Source organism: Kogia breviceps, chromosome 14, assembly GCF_026419965.1.
Source record: "Kogia breviceps isolate mKogBre1 chromosome 14, mKogBre1 haplotype 1, whole genome shotgun sequence".
In the NCBI taxonomy this organism is placed as follows: domain Eukaryota; kingdom Metazoa; phylum Chordata; class Mammalia; order Artiodactyla; family Physeteridae; genus Kogia; species Kogia breviceps.
This window is the reverse complement of record NC_081323.1, coordinates 22,973,970-22,995,878: the sequence shown is the minus strand read 5'-3', so window position 1 is coordinate 22,995,878 and position 21,909 is coordinate 22,973,970. Positions and strand designations below refer to the sequence as shown.

Here is a 21,909-nt window from a genome sequence, read left to right as displayed (position 1 = left end):
GTAATTTCAGATAGCCTTGAACCCATCCGGAGGGCTCTGGTTAAGTTTAAAATATATATTTATGTGCATTCCATTTTCCTGAATTTTGCAGGTTAAGAAATCAAGATACCAAGAGGCAAAGGATCGGTCCAAAATCAAAAACCTAGTAAGTGTTTCCAGGAGGACAAAATTCTTTTGACTTCCTGGTCCAATGCTCTTATCATATTAGACATTTTTATTAGCACTAGGTTGGGAGCTCCCATGGGAATGGATGATAAATCATTCATCTCATATCACTTAGCTTCCAACACAAGGCCTGACTCCCAGCTGACACTCAGTAAATGTTGATTAAAGAGGACAAGCAGTGGATTGCAGACCATGCCTGTGAAAAGAGAGCTCCAATAATGATTTCCAGACTCTTTCAGACAGAGATTTTGTTGTCTTTTGATGGCACACTGTTGGGGGTTGTGGAACAGAAGCCTAGATACTTTTTTAAAAAAAGCTTTTTCTTTGGAAATAATCATAGATGCACAGAAAATTTCAAAAAGAGTGCAGACTTCAGTTAGTTTTTCCCAGTGGTAACATAACTATAGTACAATTTTTTTTTATAGTACAATATTAAAACCAGGGAACTGACCTTGATATAATCCACAGAGTTTATTTCGTTTTCACCAGTTTTATATGCACTTATTTGTGTATGTATGTAGGCCTATGCAATTTTGTCACATGTAAATTAGTGCAACGATACCACCATAAATACCTAGAAATGTTTGATCATCACAAAGGTCCCTCATGCTGCTGCTTTATAATTACACCCATTCCTTTCCCATACGCCGTATCCCCAACCGCAGGTAACACTAATCTATTATTCTCCATCTCTTTAATTTTTTTTATTTCAAAAATGTTGTATAAACGGAATCATTTAGTATGTAACTTTTGGGGATTGGCCTTTTTTTTTTTTTTTTTTTTTTTCGATATACGGGCCTCTCACCGCTGTGGCTTCTCCCGTTGTGGAGCGCAGGCTCCGGACGCGCAGGCACAGCGGCCATGGCTCACGGGCCCAGCCGCTTCGCGGCACGTGGGATCCTCCCGGACCGAGGCACGAACCCGTGTCCTCTGCATCGGCAGGCACACTCAACCACTGCGCCACCAGGGAAGCTCAGGATTGGCATTTTTTTTTTACTCAGAATAATTCCCTGGAGATTCTTCCAGGTTTTTGTGTGTATCAATAGTTTGTTCATTTTCATTGCTGAGTCATAATCCATGGTGTGGATGTACCATGGTGTGTTTAACCAGTCACCCGTTGAAGGACATTTGAGTTATTTCTAATTTGGGGCTATCACAAATAAACCTGCTATGAATTCTTTTATAATATGGCCTTAGGTAAGTCATATACTCTTTCTGAGCCTGGGGATAATAACTACCACACAGAATGGCTGTGAAGAGTCAATGAGAGAATATATGTAAAAGAACTAGTACCAGGGCTTCCCTGGTGGCGCAGTGGTTAAGAATCCGCCTGCCAATGCAGGGGACACGGGTTCGAACCCTGGTCCAGGAAGTTCCCACATGTGGTGGAGCAACTAAGCCCATGCGCCACAACTACTGAGCCTGTGCTCTAGAGCCCGTGAGCCACAACTACTGAGCCCACGTGCCACAACTATTGAAGCCCTTGTGCCTAGAGCTCATGCTTCGCAACAAGAGAAGCCACCACAATGGGAAGCCCGCGCACTGCAACGAAGAGTAGCCCCTGCTCACCACAACTAGAGAAAAGTCTGCATGCAGCAACGAAGACCCAGTGCAGCCAAAAATAAATAAAATAAAATTACTTAATTAAAAAAAAAAAAAAACAAACTAGTACCAGGTCTGGTATTATTTAGATGTTCTTTACCTCCTTACATCAATGTTTTATAATTTTCAGCATACAGAACCTGCAAATATTTTGTTATACCTAAGTATTTCATGTTTTTAGTGCTACTATAAATGGTATTGTTTAAAAATTTTTGATTTTTAATTGTTTGATAGTATATAAACATACAGTTGAATTTTGTTTAGTAACTTGTGTCCTTCATTAATCCAGGAAACTCAGCCCCGCTGGGGTTGTTTCTTCAAATTTTTACTACCCTTACTCCCCAAATCCACTTGGCATTATTTGCTTTTCAGATTCTTAAGTTGGTTGCTGTTTGTATTTTGTCCAGAGTTTTTAGTTGTAACGGATGAGGGAGAGAGGCTGTAATGGGATTACTCCATCTTGGTTGCCACTGGAATTCATTATTTATTCTGATACTCAAATTATCTCAGATTTGACCAGTGGGAGCCCCTTCAGGCTGACTTCTGTGTCCTTTTGATTCGTCTCCATCCTTTTTTGAGTATTTTCTTACTTTCTAGCATATCTTGTACCTCCTCTGTCTCAGCTCGGGATTCAGTCATTTCTCCAAGAAACCCTTGTTCTTTTAGTGGAGAATGGTGTTTAGAAACCAAGATTTGGGCAGTGGGTTTGTTCATTGCTGTTGGAATGGTCACTGCTCCTAGATTCTCTCATGGACAGAGGGAGGGTGTATATGTATGTATATACGGTAAGTGCACATACATTTATATCTGTTTATTTCTACATCTATCTATATATATTGAAATCCATGAGTTCACACCAACACATTCAACCGCAGTCCAACACCGCAGGGTTTATTCTAGTTTTCTCTCTTTCTATACATTTAATTCCCTTCTTTGACAGAGAGAAACCTGGCTCTCATGATCTTCGTTAACCAGCCCTCCTGAATGTAACCAGTCTCCTGTTGTTGCACAGAACCCTGTCCCCCACCACCATGCCCTCACCCCAGTCCCCTCACCCTGCTCAGGGCTCCAGCACCTTGTGCTACCCCACCACAGCCTCCCTCTACCCCCAGACAGATGCCTGCTATGCCTGGCCTCAACTAATGGCTTCTAAACAGAATCATTCAGGAAGGGTGGGGGAAGGGGAATGAAACCGTACCTCGAAACCTCACACCTTAGATGGAACTCAAACCCAGTTGCACCTCAGATTTGATTTGACCCACAATCTCTGGCTTAGGAGGGTACTCGAACCCACAGTCTCCCAGCTGAAGGCACACACCTGGGCTCAGAACGTAATGAAGCTCATGTCCTTTACGTCTCAGTGCAGAAGGAATTCAACAAGAGGCAAAGTGATAGGCAGGAAGTAGATTCATTAATATAGGATGGTTGTGAGGGATACAAGTGGGCAAGGAAGAGGGCTCTGCCCCAAGAATTAAGTGGGCTACGTTTTTATAATCAAAGGAAAAATGAGGACGGGTAGAAGACCACCTTTGTCCTCTTCCTTTGTAAATACATAGCAGGAAAACGGGGCACAAGAGGATGGCTGTGTCCCAGGTCTTGGGTGAGTTCCTGGGACAGGCCACCAAGTGAGGGTCCTTGGCCTCACACAGGAAAGAATTCAAGAGCGAGCCATAGTAAAGTGACAGCAGAGACACACATTCCATAGGCAGAATGCGGTTCGTCTTAAAAGGCGAGAGCGGCCCTGGGAGAAACACTCCACAGAGTGTGGGCCATCTCAGAAGGTAAGAGTGGCCCAGAAATATGGGGTGGTTAGTTTTTATGGTCTGGGTAATTTCATAGGCTAACAAATGGGAGGATTATTCCAACTATTTGGGGGAAAGGGTAAGGATTTCCAGGAATTGGGCCACTGCCCACTTTTTGGCATTTTTATGGTTAGCCTTAGAACTGTCATGGTGCCTGTGGGCGTGTCATTTAGCATACACTAACGTAATACAATGAGTGTGTAATGAGGCTCAAGGTCTAGTGGAAGTTGAATCTTCCACCATCTTGGGCCTAATTGGTTCTAACCAGTTTTTGTCGTATCCTCAACAGCTATGTCATTCTTTTCAAGGTTGTGCCCTGCCCCCTTCCCTCCTGTCTCAGCAACATACTTTTTTTTTAAAGCTTAAAAAACAATTGTGGTAAAATACACAAAAACAATTTACCATTTTAACCGTCTTTAAGTGTACAGTTCAGTGACATTAAGTACATTCACATTGTCCTGTAACTGTCACTACCATTCATCTCCAGCACATTTTTATCTTCTCCAGCTGAAGCTCTGAACCCATTAAACAATGACTCCACATTCCTGCCTCCTTCCAGCCCCTGGTAACCACCATTCTACTGTCTCTATGAATTTGACTCTTGTAGGTACCTCATACAATATTTGTGCTTTTGTGTCTTAATTTAGTTAATATTTTCAAGGCCTATCCACATTGTAGCATGTATCAGAATTTCCTTCCTTTTTAAGGCCAATTTTCCACTATATATATGGCACATTTTGTTTGTTTATCTATTCATTTGTCAATGGACATTTGGGTTCTTTCTCCCTTTCGTTTTTGGTTTTTTAAAATAAATAAATTTATTTATTTATTTTTGGCTGCATTGGGTCGTCGTTGCTGCGCCTGGGCTTTTCTCTAGTTGCGGTGAGCGAGGGCTACTCTTTCTGGCGGCGCGCGGGCTTCTCACTGCGGTGGCTTCTTTTGTTGTGGAGCACGGGCTCTAGGTGCACGGGCTTCAGTAGTTATGGCTCAGGGGCTCTAGAGCGCAGGCTCAGTAGCTGTGGCACACAGGCTTAGCTGCTCCGCGGCAGGTGGGATCTTCCCGGACCAGGGCTCGAACCCGTGTCCCCTGCATTGGCAGGTGGATTCTTAACCACTGTGCCACCAGGGAAGTCCCTGTTTCTCCCTTTTGACTATTGTTTATAAAGCTGCTATGGACCATGGTGTACAGAAACCTCTTTTGAGTCCCTGCTGTCAATTCCTTTGAGTATATACTTGTTACCCGAAAAACTGGGTTTGCCTCTTGGTGCGTATCGAGCCAAAAGACACAACCAAGCCAAAAATCTGGAGAAGGAAGGATTTATTGTTACTTACAGTAAGTAAGGAGACCACTGGGGATCTTTCCCAAAGCAGTGTCTCCCCAAACAGCAAAATCGGGCAAGTTTTAAACCAAGGTCACATGCATATTCATGAAGGGGTTTGGGCGGTCAACAGAGTCCAAGCTTTAGTTGATTGAAGTCACGAGGGTCAGAAAAGGTCAACATCATCATCCCTCAGGTTCTAGTTGATGTAATGGTAGAGCGTTTCAGGCCAATCTGTACCACTGAAACAGAATTGGGAATCTTTACAACTGATTTATAATCTTTGCTATTGTTACATCTTGTGCCTAATACTGAGTCCTGTTCAAGGACAAGCCTGTGGCCAGGCTTAGATCACAAAATGTCTTAGGTCAACAATGACGTCTCTTCGCAAGAGGGAAGAGATATGGGAACATAAGTATGTGTATAACTGATTCACTTTGTTGTAAAGCAGAAACTAACACACCATTGTAAAGCAATTATACTCCAATAAAGATGTTAAAAAAAAATGACGTCTCTTAAGTCAAGAAAGCCATGCCTGGTTCTCTTTCTCTGGGGACCCCCTACCCTATCTTCTTATATACCCAGAAGTGGAATTGCTGGGTCATATGGTAATACTATGTTTAATTTTTTGAGGAACCACCTTATGTTTTCCACAGCAGCTCCACCATTTTATATCCCCACTAACAATGCACACAGGTTCCAATTTCTCCTCATCCTTGCCAACACTTGTTATTTTGCATTATTTTTTTAAATGTGAGATGTTAAATAGAAAATTTTAAGATAAGTTACCAGTGATCAAGAAATTCAGATTTTCAACAGATTTAGTAATCCTATAATTTCATTTAGACACACCATACTGCATACATCATTCCAGGGGGCCAGCTGTGCTCATGGTGAAGAGGAAGCAGGTTCCTCTTGCTAATGAGGTGGTTTGGATAAAAAGCCCCAGGCTATTTCATTTGTGTGTGTGTGTGTGTGTGTGTGTGTGTGTGTGTGTGTGTGTGTGTGTGTGTGTGTATGTGTGTGTGTGTGTGTGTGTGTTTAATTTTTTATTATGAAGTCTAAGAGGCTTGCTCTGGTCTCTCTACTGACTATTAACTTCTTTTTGATAACCTTTTTTATCATATATGTTTGATCTTGGGATGAAGGTCTGTTTTATCTTTTGATGTTTTGATGAGCTGAAGAAGATAACTGGTCTAGGGTGCTCAATCTAACCCTTTGTATGTAATTATGTTTGTAACTAACTTGTTATTAGTAAGTCTCATTCTTGATAAACCAGTGTAAATTCAGTAGCCTAGATACTTCATCTTTTTGCCTTTTTCTCCTTTCCCTGACTTCTATTCACTTGCAACCCTCCTAGTTCCCAGTTTCAATGAACCTGTTTTTACTGTGGTGCTCTATCAGTAGCTCTGTGTTCCTTATTGTACTGCACTGATTTTGTTTTATTACTTAAAAACTGATTCAGTCATTGAATAGGTGAGATGTATATACATATAGATAGACAGATAGATAGCACAAAAGTAAAAAAAAGTGTAATTGGGACTTCCCTGGTGGTGCAGTGGTTAAGAATCTGCCCGCCAATGCAGGGGACACGTGTTCAATCCCTTGTCCGGGAAGATCCCACATGCCTCAGAGCAACTAAACCTGTGTGCCACAACTACTGAACTGGCACGTCACAACTACTGAAGGCTGAGTGCCCTAGAGCCTGCGTTCCACAACAAGAGAAGCCTGTGCACCGCAGCGAAGAGTAGCCCCCGCTTGCCGCAACTAGAGAAAGCCCTTGCGCAGAAACGAAGACCCAATGCAGCCCAAATAAATAAACAAGTAAATAAATAAATAAAGTAAATTAGAAAGTTCACACTGACCTTTAAAAAAAAGATAATTGTTATACTTCTGCTTTTCTTCATCCTTTCCTATCCAGTTTTAATTATTATTGTTAGTTCCCTTTATATCTTTAAATGTGCTTAGACATCTGTTTCTAGGTTTATCAGGTATCTTAAGATTTACAGCTATAAAAGTTGAAGAAACCCATGTGCTTAACCCTCCCACTTTCTTGCCCTCTGTGTCTCCATACTTGTTAGCTATATTATTTCTTGGTTCCCTTTTAATTGTTAATTTCCAGCTCCTTCACTTGCTTTTTGCAATCTTATCCTCTGTACTCAGCAAGGCTCCCTTCCTTGTTGATGTTTTTGAAATTACCTTTACTTCTGAGGTGGTTTTTTTTTTTTATACTTTCTTCCCTGAGCTCTGCCAGTGCCATCTCCTCCAGTTGCTTCATCATCTCTTCTTTGAACTATAGCATCCTTGCTTTGATCTCTTGATTTAAAATTCATTAAGCCCTCTGAGTCCTTTGTTGTTCATGATTATCATCTGTTTCATGTTAATTCTTTTTATTTTGGTGAGTGCCTTTTATCTAACATTTGTTTTCCTTGTTCCCAGCCTCCCCCCTCCCACTTTTCTGTAATATATTTATATAAGTCTGGTGCTATTTATTTTTTTACTATAACTCCCCTTCAAGTGAAGTGAGTTCTTCCTGGTCAAGCTATTTGTTGGAGTTGTGCATGGAGAGGGGACTAGAGTAGAATTCCAGGCTGGCAGGAAGTCCTTTAAGGTCATTAGCGAAGCTCCTTAGGACAAGGGTTTTGTGTAAGTGAATTGTTTTAGTTTTTTCCTCTTCCGGGCAGATGGAGCTTGGCAGCTGCAGCGTTGCAAAGATGGCATGTCTGTGTGTTTCCCTGGTCCATGCACTGCTTCTCCTTGGTGCCAGTGGTACCAGGGAGGCTCCCAGAGCCAGCCCTTACATCACAGTCCCATTGTTCAACAGAAGGTGTTGTTGGTTCTACCTTCAAGGTGCATGACCTTCTCTGGAGGACTCAGAGTGCTGCCAGCTCTCTTCCCCTGAGACCTCAGTCCCAGGCCTTCTCTATTGACTTGAACCCTCTGTGTCTTCTCGGCACTTGCCGTTTCTTTTTTTTTTTTTTTTTTTCCTGTACGCGGGCCTCTCACTGTCGTGGCCTCTCCCGTTGCGGAGCACAGGCTCCGGACGCGCAGGCTCAGCGGCCATGGCTCACGGGCCCAGCCGCTCCGCGGCACATGGGATCCTCCCGGACCGGGTAACGAACCGACGTTCCCTGCATCGGCAGGCGGACTCTCAACCACTGTGCCACCAGGGAAGCCCGCCGTTTCTTCATTGACACGATGGGTTCCTACTCTGAACACCTTTGCCAGAGGGCTTGTTCTGCCACTGGATTGCTCAGCCCAGAAATGCTGGCGAGTGAATGCCTTTAGGAGCAGCCCTCAACCAATGGGACAGCCCTGAGGGGTAGGGGAGCAAAATTTCCCACCCCAAAATGTGTCTCTTTGGCATTAAGATTAATTTAACCTGATTATTTTTAAGAAACAGAAACCTCAGGAAGTCTTTCTTTTTACCTCCCCCTTAGCTGCCTAGAGAATTTAGATTAAGGGCCTGGAATAGAGCTAATGCCAGAGATACCTGCAGAGAATATGAGCTGAGTGTGGTAGGGGAAACGTACAGGACCTTAGTGATCAGAGTCCATTGTGTGTCCCATTGTCTCTGCATGACCCAGGAAACATTTGTTTACCAAATATTTGTTTTTTTCTATCTCCATGTAAAATTGCCTTCCTCTCCTTTGAAGTCCCAAACCACAACTCCCAACATCCTCTTTCGTTTTTATCTGACGAAGCTGAAATTTAAGGTGAGGATTTTGGCCATTTTGGCAAATTACTCAGTTTTCCCAGGTCTCTCCCAAGTATATATGTTATTAAACTTTTGTTTGATTTTCTCCTGTTAATCTGTCTTATGTCAAATTTAATTCTTAGACCAGCCAGAAGAACCTAAAAGGGTACAGAAAAGGAAAATTTCTTCCTCCCTGACAGAGGCATGCTAAGCCCGTTGGAGCCCCAAATGCCAACAAGAATGATGTAATGTGTGTGCCTCTCTCAGAAATTGTTTTTTGTTTTTTTTTCTGTAGTACGCGGGCCTCTCACTGTTGTGGCCTCTCCCGTTGCGGAGCAAAGGCTCCGGACGCGCAGGCTCAGCAGCCATGGCTCACGGGCCCAGCCGCTCAGCGGCATGTGGGATCTTCCCGGACCGGGGCACGAACCCGTGTCCCCTGCATCGGCAGGCGGACTCTCAACCACTGTGCCACCAGGGAAGCCCTATTTAAGATTTTTAAAACAATATTCATAAGTGAAATGAATCTCTAGCTTTCTCTTTTTATGGTACCTTTATCAAGTTTTAGTATCAGTATTCTCCTTGCTTAATAAATAGAATTTGATAGTTTTCCTTCTTTTTATGCTCTGGAACAGTTTAAGAAACATCAGGGTTATCGGACATTGCCTGTGAAAACTTCAGGACCTGGTACTCTTTTCTTTTTTGGTAGTAGTGGTGGTGAGAAAGCTCTTTTACAACTTTCTCTATTTCTCCTATGAAAATTAGTCTATTAGATGTTTTCTGTTTGGGTCACTTTGGTAAATTATTTTTTCCTGGAAAATGACTCATGAAATCCCAGCATTTAAGTGTCGACAACTAATTCAAAAACTTTTGAAAACTCTGTCAAGACTTGCCAGCAGGCTAGATATGGCCTGTAGACTACCATTTTGCAAGCCCTGATTATAGTCAGAGGATTTTAGACCTGAAAGAGGCCATATAGATCCTATACCAGGGGTTGCAAATAGGTAACATGCTCACAGGTAACACAGTTGTGTGAGGTGAGGACTTTGGTGAATTGGAGAGCCCATTGCCCAACTAAAGATAAGGAAGTTAAGTTTTCACAGTATTTTAACCAAAACACCATGTGGGTCAAATAAAGCAGTCTGCAAGCTCAGTTTGGCCCATGAGTGGCTGGTTCATGGCCTCTGCCAGTTTAACCCCACTTCCTGCCATACCTCCTAGGCGTCTCACTTTCCAGCCACATCTTATGCTCCCTGAACAAGCCCTGCCCTTTCTTCATGTATCTTTATAGCTTTATTCTAGTGAGACGACCACAGCTGGCAACAGATGAAGTTGGGAGCGTCTACTTTTGAGGTTCCATCACGTTTTTGGTTCTACCTGCCGGCATCCTCTAATGCCCCTCATTAGCCTGGTCCTCTCCATGCCACTTGGATCCTGAGGCAGCTCAGGGGCAACTCAGGGGACTGATGGGACACCCCCCCTGTCCATATCTACCTCCTACTGTCTCTTTTGCTTTCCCCACATCCAGTAGTCGTTTCTCTCTGAAACCCTCTAAACATTTGTAGAGGACCTTCTTACATTTTCTTCCTCAAGACTGGGTCTGGGGTTGGGGAGGCAAAAACTCCACACTGCTTCTCTCTCTCTCTCTCTTTTTCGGAAACATTTTCTTCCTCTGTTTCTTCCTGAGTTCTTTACATCTTTTCTCCAGGTAAGGGGGGGAAAAACCAGTTCTATCTCTTCTCACCTCTGTAAGTGATTAGTGTCTCACCCCAGGAGTGGTGGCCTTTGAATTTAGTAATTCAGAGCCTGAGTATTTCTTCCCAGCTGTCCAGCTGTCCTCACTGTGTTCAGTACCCTTCCATTTGGCTATCAGTTTGGGGGGGCTTAGCTGGATAAGAATGGCACATCAGGCGGTAACTTGAAATCACAGTTTTTCACTGAGGAGTCTAGTACGAGAGCAAGTGGGGATTATCCGCTGCCATCTTTGGTCTAGTAGAAAAAAGTACTTTATAACCTATATGCTTCACTTTTGGAAGGACCTCAGTCAGAGTCATTGAGTTCCAGTCACCGAGTACCTTGTAACACTTGGCACCCCATTTGATTGAGGACTTCCAGTTTGCTGAGTGTTCCTGATTTGCTGGTTTAACAAGATTTATAGGATAGTGCCCGGCACCTACACTCCAGGGTCATCTCCAATTTCTAAGCCTCAGAGTGGCCCCCAGGCTGAGGTTTTGGATGTCCCCACGCCAAGCCCAGAAGCCTCCTACTTTCTTTAAGCTGGCCCTGTGACTCTGGCAGTCCTTTAGCTACTTTGAGCCTTAGCCTCATGCAGGGAGTGGGTGTGAAGTCCCTCACCTTACAATAGTTGTGAGGATTAACTAAGATAATACCTATGAGTGTGCACTGAATGTTAGATTCCCAGATTCCAGTTACTTCCCACCGCCCTCTCTTCCTTCCAGACCCTTCCAGTGTGACATAAGGAGGTTCTGAGAATAGATTCTTTAGAACGAGGCTTCCAGCCACTGTTGGTTGGGGATGAGGAATGGAGAGAAGCTCTCACCTTGTCACGGAGGGAAACTTTGTTTCTAGTATAACTGGATTCTTGGGGAAAGACTTGTGGTCCTACCCTTGAAGAGCAAAGGGGCTGTTGTGCCATTTGCCAACTCAGGAACCATGAAGAGATACACGGTGTCCCGTTCCTGGCAGATCCTGAAGAAGGAATTGGTGAGGAGTGTCAAGGGCCCCCGGAGGGAACAGTGGAAGACTGAACAAACAGGTACTTTGAGGAAAGGAGAGGCAGGTGTAGGAGGCGGCCTCGGATAAACATGGCCACCCTGTTCCTTTTGGAGTCACAAAGGAAAGACTGAATTCTGACCCCTGCCCTGTAACCTACTCTGCCCTTGGCATTGGCTACACTTTGAGCCCCTGAGAACTGCTCTGTACTCACCCTTCTTGCTATTAGGAGAGTCAGAGAGAATGAGGCCCAGCATCAGGGTAGAGTAATAGGTTAAACTTACGGACTCTGGAGCCCGACTTCCTGGGTTTAAATCCCTATCACCTATTAGTCATGTGGCTAATATTAGTATTAGGCAATTAGGCCTAATTAGGCCCCTTCTTGATTTGCTGTGCCTGTTTTCTCTTCTGAAAAGGGTGATGATAACAGTACCTACTGCATTGATTTATTATTGAGGATTAAATAAGTCAATACATATAATAGGCTTAGAACAGAGCCTGACAATGGCAAATTGTATTCAATAAATATTAATTTTATTAATAAAGCTTTCCCCCATATTTCCTTTAGATATATAATTTTAAAAAAATATTATAGTTACAGGTAAAGCGCCTCACCTTCCCACTCACTTTCTCCTCACTGGCAACCACTTTCCTGAGATTGATATATACCCTTCCTGTCTATGTTTTAAAATTTTTATTATATCTGTGTGTAGCCATAAGAACCTGCAGTATGCGGCACATTTTTAAAAATGGTATCATAAATGGCATCTCATTTCACCTTTTTTCCACTCAAAATTATGTGAGTTTTACCCCCATTGACACACACTCTAGTGCCACGTCCACTCCTGTGACTCTACCCGATGTATTTTTCTTATTTGTCCCTAAGACGTCTTTTACAGCTTGTTATTATGAACCAGGAGCCAATCAAGGTTCATATTTTGCATTTGTTTGTATGTCTCTCTTTTTTTTAAATAAATATATTTAATTAATTTATTTGGCTGTATTGGGTCTTTGTTGCTGTGCGTGGGCTTTCTCTAGTTGCGGCGAGAGAGGGCTACTCTTCGTTGTGGTGTGTGGGCTTCTCGTTGTGGTGGCTTCTCTTGTAGAGCACGGGCTCTAGGTGTGCAGACTCAGTAGTTGTGGCGCACGAGCTTAGTTGCTCCGCGGCATGTGGGATCTTCCCGGACCAGGGTTCGAACCTGTGTCCCCTGCGTTGGCAGGCGGATTCTTAACCACTGCGCCACCAGGGAAGCCCTTGCAACTGAGTTTTTGAAGAAACTGGGTTAGATGACTTGTAGATTGTTTTACATTCTGGATTTGTCTCTTTGGTGTTGAACTTGTTTCCCTGTCCCTTATATTTACTTGGCAGGTAGAGAGTGACTGCCCTTACTCCTCAATTCATATTGGGATGGAGAGGCTGATTTGTTCTCAGCTCCATTTCCAAATTCCCAGGGAAAAGATAGGATGGCTTATCTTGGATTAGGTGTTATATTAGTTTTCTTTTGACTGCTGTACCACAATTTAGTGGCTTAAAAACAACACACATTGGGACTTCCCTGGTGGTCCAGTGGTTAAGACTCCGTGTTTCCAGTGTAGGGGGCACGGGTTCGATCCCTGGTTGGGGAATTAATATCCTGCATGCTGCTCGGTGCAGACAAAAAATAAATTAAAACGAACAAACACACACACATTATCTTCTGGAGGCTAGATATCTGACACGGGTTAAAATCCAGGTGTTAGCAGGGCTGTGTTCCTTTCTCAAGGGTGGAGGGAAGAATTCATTTCCTTGACTTTCTGTCTTCTACAGGCCACCCACATTCCTTGGCTCGTGGCCCTTTCTCTGCCTTCAAAGCCAGCATTGTTGCATCTCTCTGACCATTCTTCCCTCAGATGCATCTGATTCCATTATGCAGGCTCTTCACATCACCCCCCACTGCGTGCATTTACTTGTGCACATTATTTTCTGGACCGAAGTGAAGGGCTTGACAGTTAACTAAAGCTGTGCTGGTGAATGTTTCAACAGGCTCCTGGGGAGGGAGATGCCCCCATTTGTAGTAGTTGCCAGTTTCTGTGGCATAAATACTCCCACCATGGCCAATTTCAGGCTACCAATATGATTTCAACAGGCTTGAAAACTTCCTAAAGATGTAACTGTGGTTCCAGCAACAACACTGCATTTAATCCTATTACATTTCACCTTGTTCAGCACTATCCAGCCTGCTGTTGACTGTTGAAAACAGATGGTTTCCACAGATCTTGTTTGTTTTGTTTCCACAGGGGCTGTACCGGCTCACCATGGATATCATGATGATGAACCGAGTGTGTAGAATGTTCCGCCAAGGCCTCAGGGGACTTCGGGAATATCAGATCATTGAGACTGCTCACAGAAAGCACCCTATCTTCTCTTTCTGGGATGTAAGCTGCTGGGCTTAACAGGTTTATACATGGTTTAAAGGGGTCCAATAAATAGCACCTCACTTCCCAGCCCAAGTTCTAAATCAACTGAGAGAGAAGACAAAGGGTAAAGCAGATGGGAGACTGAGCTGTCACTTTTATTTATGACAAAACTTACATTGGAGGAGCTGACGGGTGTCATCAAGCCAGAGGGTTACCCAATACTAAACCCCAGAGTTGGACAGCCTTATCGATGACCCCAGTCACAGGCAGTGCTGGACCAAGGCAGGCAGGGTCTCCTGCCCTACACTCACAGCAGGGAAGGGCAGAGCAGAATGTGGGCTTGGAGGGACGGAGAAGGGGATGACCATGCCCGGTGTCTCCTTCCAAATTCACCAAAGAGTTTAAGTCACTCCTTCTCAGTGTGAAAGGAGAGGGGCTAGTAGTGTTCTGCTAGTACAACTCCCTCCACGTAGAGAGAAACATCAAGACTGGGGGAGAAAACATCTCCATTCCAAGGGTGGTCAAAACAGCCAGAAGAAATCCAGGAGCCACAATGGAGCCAGGATTTCCCGAATACCTACCAACTGTTCATCTTCTCTGCCTTCTTTCCTGTCCCCTCCACCTAGACAAGAAGGGAACATTTGCAGGGCCTCTCTGGTGACCTTGCTTTCTCGATTTTCTGGAAGGTCCCAATTTCAAATATTTTATCCCAGTGGTAGATCCTGAGCCCCTTTTTAGCTCAGAAAAGTTGATCACCATTCTGTTAACTTGTTCTGGGTCCCCAAGGGTGTCTCCATTACTATCCAGGGCTCCAAAGTTTCCCCAGCCAATACCATGACAAACCCTGCTCAGATCCTATTGTGCCAGCCGCGCCTCCCCACTGCATCCAGCGATTGCCTCCAAAATATTTCCCAGAATGATTCTGAAGCCTGGCAGCCAAGGAGAGGGGCGTGGAGGGGTGGTGATGGGGAAAGGAAGGTGTCTTAGGTTGGTTTTTAAGGGACCAGCAGGTAATGTAACTGTGTATATGTGGCTGAGTTTAAGACGAAGCAGGGAGTAGGCACCTGGGGGCAGCTTGAGGGGAAGGGCTTGCCCCATCTAAAGACATTCAAATTCATATATTTTTAAGACATTTTGGTGGTCAAAGCAAACAAATCTGCTGCCAGATTCTGCCCTGTTATTGGGCCATGAGATGAGAAGGGTTGGAGCAGGAGCAGCGTAACCTCAGGAAGGACCTTCTGACTCAGGGTGTCACGCAGCGGTGAAGCGAAGGGCCCCGGAGGCCAGGAGTCTGTGGTTACCCGAAGACTTGGGTTGGTGCCCGGGCAGCTGGAAGCTGAAGACCAGAGTCAGTCAGGATGGCCTTGAGCAGAGCAGAAGCCTCTCAGGGACAGCCTATGGGGTCATGTGGCTTCCGGGCAGGGAGCCGGGGGTGGGGGTTGGGGCATGGTGTCGGGCAGAGAGAGCCGTAGACTGGTTTTCAGTGGAGTATGTGAATCCAGATCTTTCTGAACATCACGTCCTTCTTTCATTGGCCTCTCTGAGAAGCACCACATGGATGTATAAACTATAAATGGAGGGAGGGGACAGGGAACCGAGTGGGCTCTGGGGAAGGATGTGAGGTGTGCCCAGAGAGATGAATGGGGGGGTCCTGGTTTGCCCCAGGATGCTGTTCAGGGCCTTGTTTGTCCCTTTCCTCCCCTGCTACTCCCCTGTACATATCGTTTTCCTCTCTCTCTGCCCCTTTCTCTACCCTTTCCACATCCTCTCTGCATCTGTTAGGAAATAGGATTGAATTAGTTCATCCCTAAGACCTCCTATACCTCTTCTTCCTGGCCATCCTTCAGATGAGGACCATTTCCTCACTGCATGATTTTCGGGCAACTTCCTTCACCCACTTCAGGTCCTCAGTGGATCTGCTCAGTAATACCTGGTTTGTCCTGATGACGAAATAGAATAAGATAAGCCATGCCTGGCTCGTTATAGGCACTTAATGAAGGATGGCTTCATTTGTTCCTTCCTTTTTATCCCTCTTTTCTGTTCTTTTTTTTCTCTATACTTTCCTTTTTGTTTTTTGCTTTTTTTCCCCTCTTCCTTTTCTCTCTCCATCCTTCTTCTCTTTATCCTCCTTCCCCTCTCCGCACCCCCGTCTTTCTCTGCCTCCATAATAATACATTGTCAATGCTGGGCCCAAGTCTTGTGTGGAGCTGGGGCTTTTGAGCAGAGGTGGACATGAGAGGCCCAGCTGGTAGGAGGTTTCCCAAGGCTTCCTGCCTAACACAGTGGCCCAGGTACGCAGAAGGGTTTCAGTGCAAAATTCTAGAAACAGTCTTGCTGATTCTCCTTCCTCTCCGCAGCCCCCCTTCCGTTTTTTTTTTTTTTTCCCCCCAGGAAAAGAAACAAGGCCGAATCACATTTGATACTATGGACTTCATTGCAGAGTCGGTATGTATAGACAGCTCTGACCTTGCTGCTGGGAATTTTTTTTTTTTTTTCTTGCATCATAGCCTGTAAGAAGCCCTGGGCTGGGTATCAGGAGAGCTGGGTTCAGACCAGGTTCTGCCTCCAACCCAGTGTGCCACCCTGAGCTAGCCACTTAGTTTCCTCACCTATAAAATAGCTGATCTTGGTGATCCCTTTCAGTTCTGGCATCCCAACACTGCGAGCCTCCCCCCCCACCCCCGCACCCAGCCGAACCCCAGACCCATTGTTGCTTTATAGCTGAGCAGAACCAGCACGGGAGATCGCCTGTGCTTGGACCAGTGGGAAAACCGTAGAAGGCAAAGGAGAGGATGTGAGAGCCCCAGACAGATGGGGCAATAATCAGGGTGGTGGGAAAAGCACTGGCCTGTGTGTGAATTCTGGCTCTGCCCGAAACTTTCTGATAGATGCCGGGCACATCTGTCTCTCACCTGTGCTCAGGTGGCCATTCTGAGAAGGGAATGCCTTCATGTCATTTGTACTATGTGATTTGTTCTCCAAATTTCAAGCATTATTATCTTCCTGGCTTCTCCCCACCAAATCCTGGATATTAAATTAAAATTTAAAATTTAATTTAAATTTTAAAGGGGCTTCCTTATTTATAGGGAAGGTCTGAAGTTCTCACCAATGTAGACCTGACTTGACCCTGGCCTGGAGCAGCCATGCTGGTTTTTCTCTAAGAAAAGCAGGGAGAACAGAGCTTTATAACTGGTACCAGGACCACCTGTGCCACCCTGCTGCCTCCTCCTCCTTTGGAACCAAGGTGTGGCTTCTGTTGACTGCCTTCCCTGGGCATAATCGAATTTCTCATGCCCCGTTCTATATGAAGCACAGTAAGGTCCTCCACATTCTGAGTTTTCTTCCGTTTTCGAGACCAGCCAGTGCCTGACACTGTGCATTGAAGGTTATCCAAGTTTTGCCCTTCAGACAGGAGAAACTAGGGGTCTCTCTGAGAGCCACAGAGCTCTGGAGATGGAGGCAATTCTGTGTATAGCAACAAAAGGAGAGAGGCGAGTACAGAGGAAAAGTCCATCACATAGGCAAGGCCTCTCTGCCTTTTGAATGAGTTATCACTGGCTCTGTCTCCAGCACAGAGATGGAGAGTAGAGACCCGATTTAAAAACCTGCCCTTTGAGTGACTGCGAATGGGTACCAGGTTTCTTTTTAGGGTGATTAAAAGGTTCTAAAACCCACTGTGGTGATGTACTACTCTGTGAATACACTAAAAATTGATCTGTACACTTTAAATGGTGAAATCATATGTTAAGTGAATTACATCTCGATCAAGCTGATACACACACTCACACACATTTATATATATATAAGCTGTCTCTCAGACAACACTGGAAAACTCAACTTCTATATGGTCTACTAATGCTAACCTTCTCAGAAAGAATCCTAAGAATTTTAGAGGCTTAGAATCATAGACTCATTTATTATAGCATTTGTGAGACATTGGAAACAATGGGTACATTTCTAAAACATGGTTTAAAAAAAATATTGAGTGAAAAAAAGGCAAGTTGCATAAACGATGTCAGCAGTCTAACATTTATGCAAATAAAAATAAAAATTCTATACACATTCTGTGGGCACACGTATAAGTATATAATAATATATATGAATGGTTAACTCTGGTGGTGGAGAGCAGGTCTGGGTTACTGGTGACATGGTACAAGGGGATTTTAACTATATATATTGTTCTGATTTTTAATGGAAAATAGTCATGTATTATGTTATTTTCAAAAATTTTATTTATGCATAAGAAAAAGGCAGGAAACAAGAATGCCGCATGTAAATGACTAGTTCTGGGTGGTAGGATTTTATGGGCAGCCCCTCTTATTTTCCTTTATCCTTCTTGTATGCTAGATGAACACAATGAGGAGATGGCTGGTCTGAAGTGAGTGAGGGTGACAGCGCTGAGAAATGGTGTATGAGAAACAGGCAGGGCTCTGTTTGAATACTATTCCCTTTTCCCCATTCCAGATATTTTTATGAGCTCCTAAGGTAGGCCTAGATCTGTGTCTGGTGGTGGGGAATACAGTCAGCTGTCTGTATCCGCAGGTTCCACATCCGTGGATTCAACTGACCATGGATAGAAAATATTCAGCAAAGAAAAATTCCAGAAAGTTCCAAAAAGCAAAACTTGAATACTGCTTGCAGACAGCAGCTATTTATTGTATTCGCAACTATTTACATAGTATGTACATTGCGTTAGGTATTATAAGTAATCTAGGGATGATTTAAAGTGTACAGGAGGATGTGCAAATACTACACCATTTTAGGTAAGGGACTTGAGCATCTGCAGATTTTGGTATTGGCAGGGGTCCCAGAACCAATCCTTCCTCCCCACCTTGTGGATACTGAAGGACAAGGATGACTGTGCTAGGTTGTATAACATTTGCACCTTCCCTTATGGAGCTAATTAGGAGTTAAGGTGATGAAACTTACCCAGGAAGTTAATAACAAACTGTCAACTTCTGTAGGAATCCACAGAAGGGAGTCTCAAGGGTTTGGGGTGATAAGAAGGATTTCCTGAAGGAATTAGGGCCCTAAGTGGGCCTGAAAAATAAGTTTGGTTCATAGAAGCCAGAGGCATCTGTTTTGCCCTAAATAGACCCTATGATTGATAGAAATACTAGTGGGTTATTGATAGTAAGAGAAAGGAGAAAGATTGGATTCAGACCATAAAAAAGACCAGCACTTCCATAGCCCTTGCTCTGTGCCATGCATATAGTAAGCCCTTCACACGTATTAACCCTGCTATTTGTACATGTAGTTTCTGTTATCATCAGGTAGGGAAACAGGGGCTCCGGGAGAAGAGCCTTGTGCCAGGACACACAAATGGGAAGTCGCAGGACAAAGTTCAAACGCAGGCACCTGGCAGCAGAGCCTGTGTGCTTTTAACCACGGTGCTACACTGCCTTTCCGAGGGAATATGCTAGGCTTCAGATCTGTCGTTGTGAAGATCAGAATTCTGCCTCATGTCCCACTTTCCTTTTGCTTCTCTGAGAGTTAACTGTTATGTAAGACTGCCGGTATTCATTCCTTCCTTCCGTAAATATGTATTTTGTTGAGTGTCCACTACAGATGAGACATTATTCTAGAGTGGGAAACAAGGTAGACAAGGCCACTATCGTGTTTATATTGGGGCTTATATTCTATTTTTTTTTTTTTATTTTTTTATTTTTTTTGTGGTACGTGGGCCTCTCACTGTTGCGGCCTCTCCCATCGCTGAGCACAGGCTCCGGATGCGCAGGCTCAGCGGCCATGGCTCACGGGCCCAGCCGCTCCGCGGCATGTGGGATCTTCCCGGACCGGGGCACGAGCCCGTGTCCCCTGCATCGGCAGGCGGACTCTCAACCACTGCGCCACCAGGGAAGCCCGGGGCTTATATTCTAGAGCACCTTTTTCCGATGGAACTTTCTGTGACAATGGAAACGTTTAGTAGTCTGCATTATCCAGAACAGTAGCCAGCAGACACATGTAGCTACTGAACACTTGTCGTCAGTGTGACTGAGGGGCTGATTTTTTAATCTAATTTAATTTAAATTTAAGTAGCCACATGTGGCTGTTGGCTGCCATAGTGGACAGTGCACAGTGCAGTTCTACACGTGTGTGTGTGTGTGTGTGTGTGTGTGTGTGTGTGTGTGTGTGTGTGTGTAGGGTGGGGGAATGACAGATGATATCCACATTAACAAAAAAAGAATAAGTTCATTTCAGAAAGTATTAAATGCTTTGAAGAGAATGATTCAGAGCTCACGGAGTGCTGGGAAGGGGGCCTGCTATTTTAGCTCCGATGATGCAGAAGGAGCTCCCTGAGGATGTGGCACCATATGAGCTGAGAGCAGAATGAGGAGGAGGAAGCGGCAGCCATGTCCATGTGAAAACCCAGGGGAAGCACATGCCGGGCAGAGGAAACAACAGCCCAAGCAAAGATCTAAAGACAGAAGTGAGCTTGGAACGCGCAAGAGATGGGTAGAAGGCTAGAGGCTAGAGAATGAGGGGAGAGGCAGGAGGAGAGGTAGGAGGGCAGAGTGGGCAGTGTAGGCAGGTAGGGAGTCAGACCATGTGGGGCCCCAGGCTGTGGTAGGAGTTAACATTTTCTCCTAAGTGCAACAGGCATGCAGTGCGGGGTGTTAACAGCTCACAGGGCCATCTCCCCCGCAGGTAGGAGTGGTGAGCGAATGGGTAGATCTGCCCGCCCCCTGGTCCGCGAGACCTGGCTCCTGAGGGTTAGCTAAGAGTCTCTGTGGGCTCTCTTTGTTCTTTAGGCTCCCGGAGCATGCTGAGGTATAGGCTGAGGCAGGGGAGGTCTCCCCTGACCGAAGTGTGTCAAAGGGCCCTTGGAGCCCAGGGAGCCCCATTATTGACTTGGGGGTGTGGTCAATGAACAGCAGAGGTAGTATGATCAGTAGTTAGGGATACAGGCCCTTGGCATGTAACAAATCTAGGTAATAGTCCTGCCTGAGTGTCTTCATCTGTCAAAGGGGATAATAATCGTGCCTTGCTTCTTTAGGTAAAGATTCAATGAGACGGTGTGTATAAGTTGCCTATCCCAACGCCTGGCACACAGGAAGCACTCATTACATATCAGCCACTATTGTATGAGGAGTGGGAAAGTGGGAAAGCAGGGGTGTGGGGAGTTGCCTGCTAGCCCCTGGGGGAAACTGCTGGGTCCTCTGTGTCACTTTGGCTCTCTCTTTCCAGGGTCACTTCCCTCCAAGGGCCATTCAGATCACGCAGAAGAAGCCCGCCTGGAGGGCAGAGCACGAGATCCAGTCCCTCTGCAACCTCCTGCAGGTTCTGGATAGTTACCGGAACTACTCGGCGCCCCTGCAGCTGCTCCTGGCCAAGGTCATGCGCTTTGAACGGTCAGTGAGGGGCATATCCCTTGGCCCCTGGGCTGGGGCTGGGCTGGGCAAGAAGGGCCCGGCTGCGAAGGCCACGGCGGGCCTACCAGCCCCTCTGCGGGGTGTCAGCCGTGAGAAACCGTCCGTCACTTCACCGTGGTGCTCACCGTTATGACTGCAGCCCACTGTGTCTCAGCCATTCACTGAGAATCTACCCAGAATTAAGGAGTCACTGAGTCTGGAGAGGATCTGGTTCGAACCTCAGAAAGGATGTAATCTAATTCCCTCATTTTTCAAATGAGGAAACTAAGGTTCGGGGGGGAAATAAGTCATCCTAGTTCACCCAGAAAATAAGTAGCAGAGCCGAGACTCAAATCCAGGCCCTAAAAGCCAGAAGGGATGACAGATGAGGTACTACATCCAGGTAGGAACAACTAGGGCAAGAGTCTGTGAACTTGGGTGAGAAAAAATATTATATCTGTATTTTCATTAACATCTGAAGTTTATAATTTCCTTCAGTCATGAATGTAGGTAACAAACCACTGCATACTATTTATTTATGTGGCTGTGTCGGGTCTTAGTTGCGGCATGCAGGATCTTTCGTTGCAGGGCGCAGGCTTCTCTCTAGTTGTGGCATGCGGGCTTAGTTGACCTGTGGCATGTGGGATCTTAGTTCCCTGACCAGGGGTCTAACCCACATCCCCTGCATTGGGAGGTGGATTCTTAACCACTGGACCACCTGGGAAGTCCCTGTATAATTTTTTTTATAAATAAAAAAATACAGGTATTATGACATATTCAAGTTGCTGCAGATTTCTCAAAAGATAATTTATATTTATCACATCTTTGAAATGATGGTAGTTATT

The 21,909-nt window shown here is 45.0% G+C and overlaps 1 protein-coding gene across 5 annotated transcripts in view; it reads left to right on the top strand.

Moving 5' to 3' along the window:
- The window catches only part of CNBD2 (cyclic nucleotide binding domain containing 2), a 63,161-nt gene that overhangs the window by 2,672 nt on the left and 38,580 nt on the right, over nt 1–21,909 (top strand). For 3 of the 5 annotated variants that reach the window (XM_059038020.2, XM_067012523.1, XM_059038022.2), the window contains exons 2-5: nt 92–145; nt 13,593–13,730; nt 16,104–16,157; nt 20,901–21,064. In XM_059038020.2, coding sequence (XP_058894003.1) covers nt 92–145; nt 13,593–13,730; nt 16,104–16,157; nt 20,901–21,064 — 410 coding nt within the window. The remainder of the gene's footprint in view (nt 1–91; nt 146–13,592; nt 13,731–16,103; nt 16,158–20,900; nt 21,065–21,909) is intronic. The other 2 variants (XM_067012522.1, XM_067012521.1) reach the window with 2 other exon arrangements.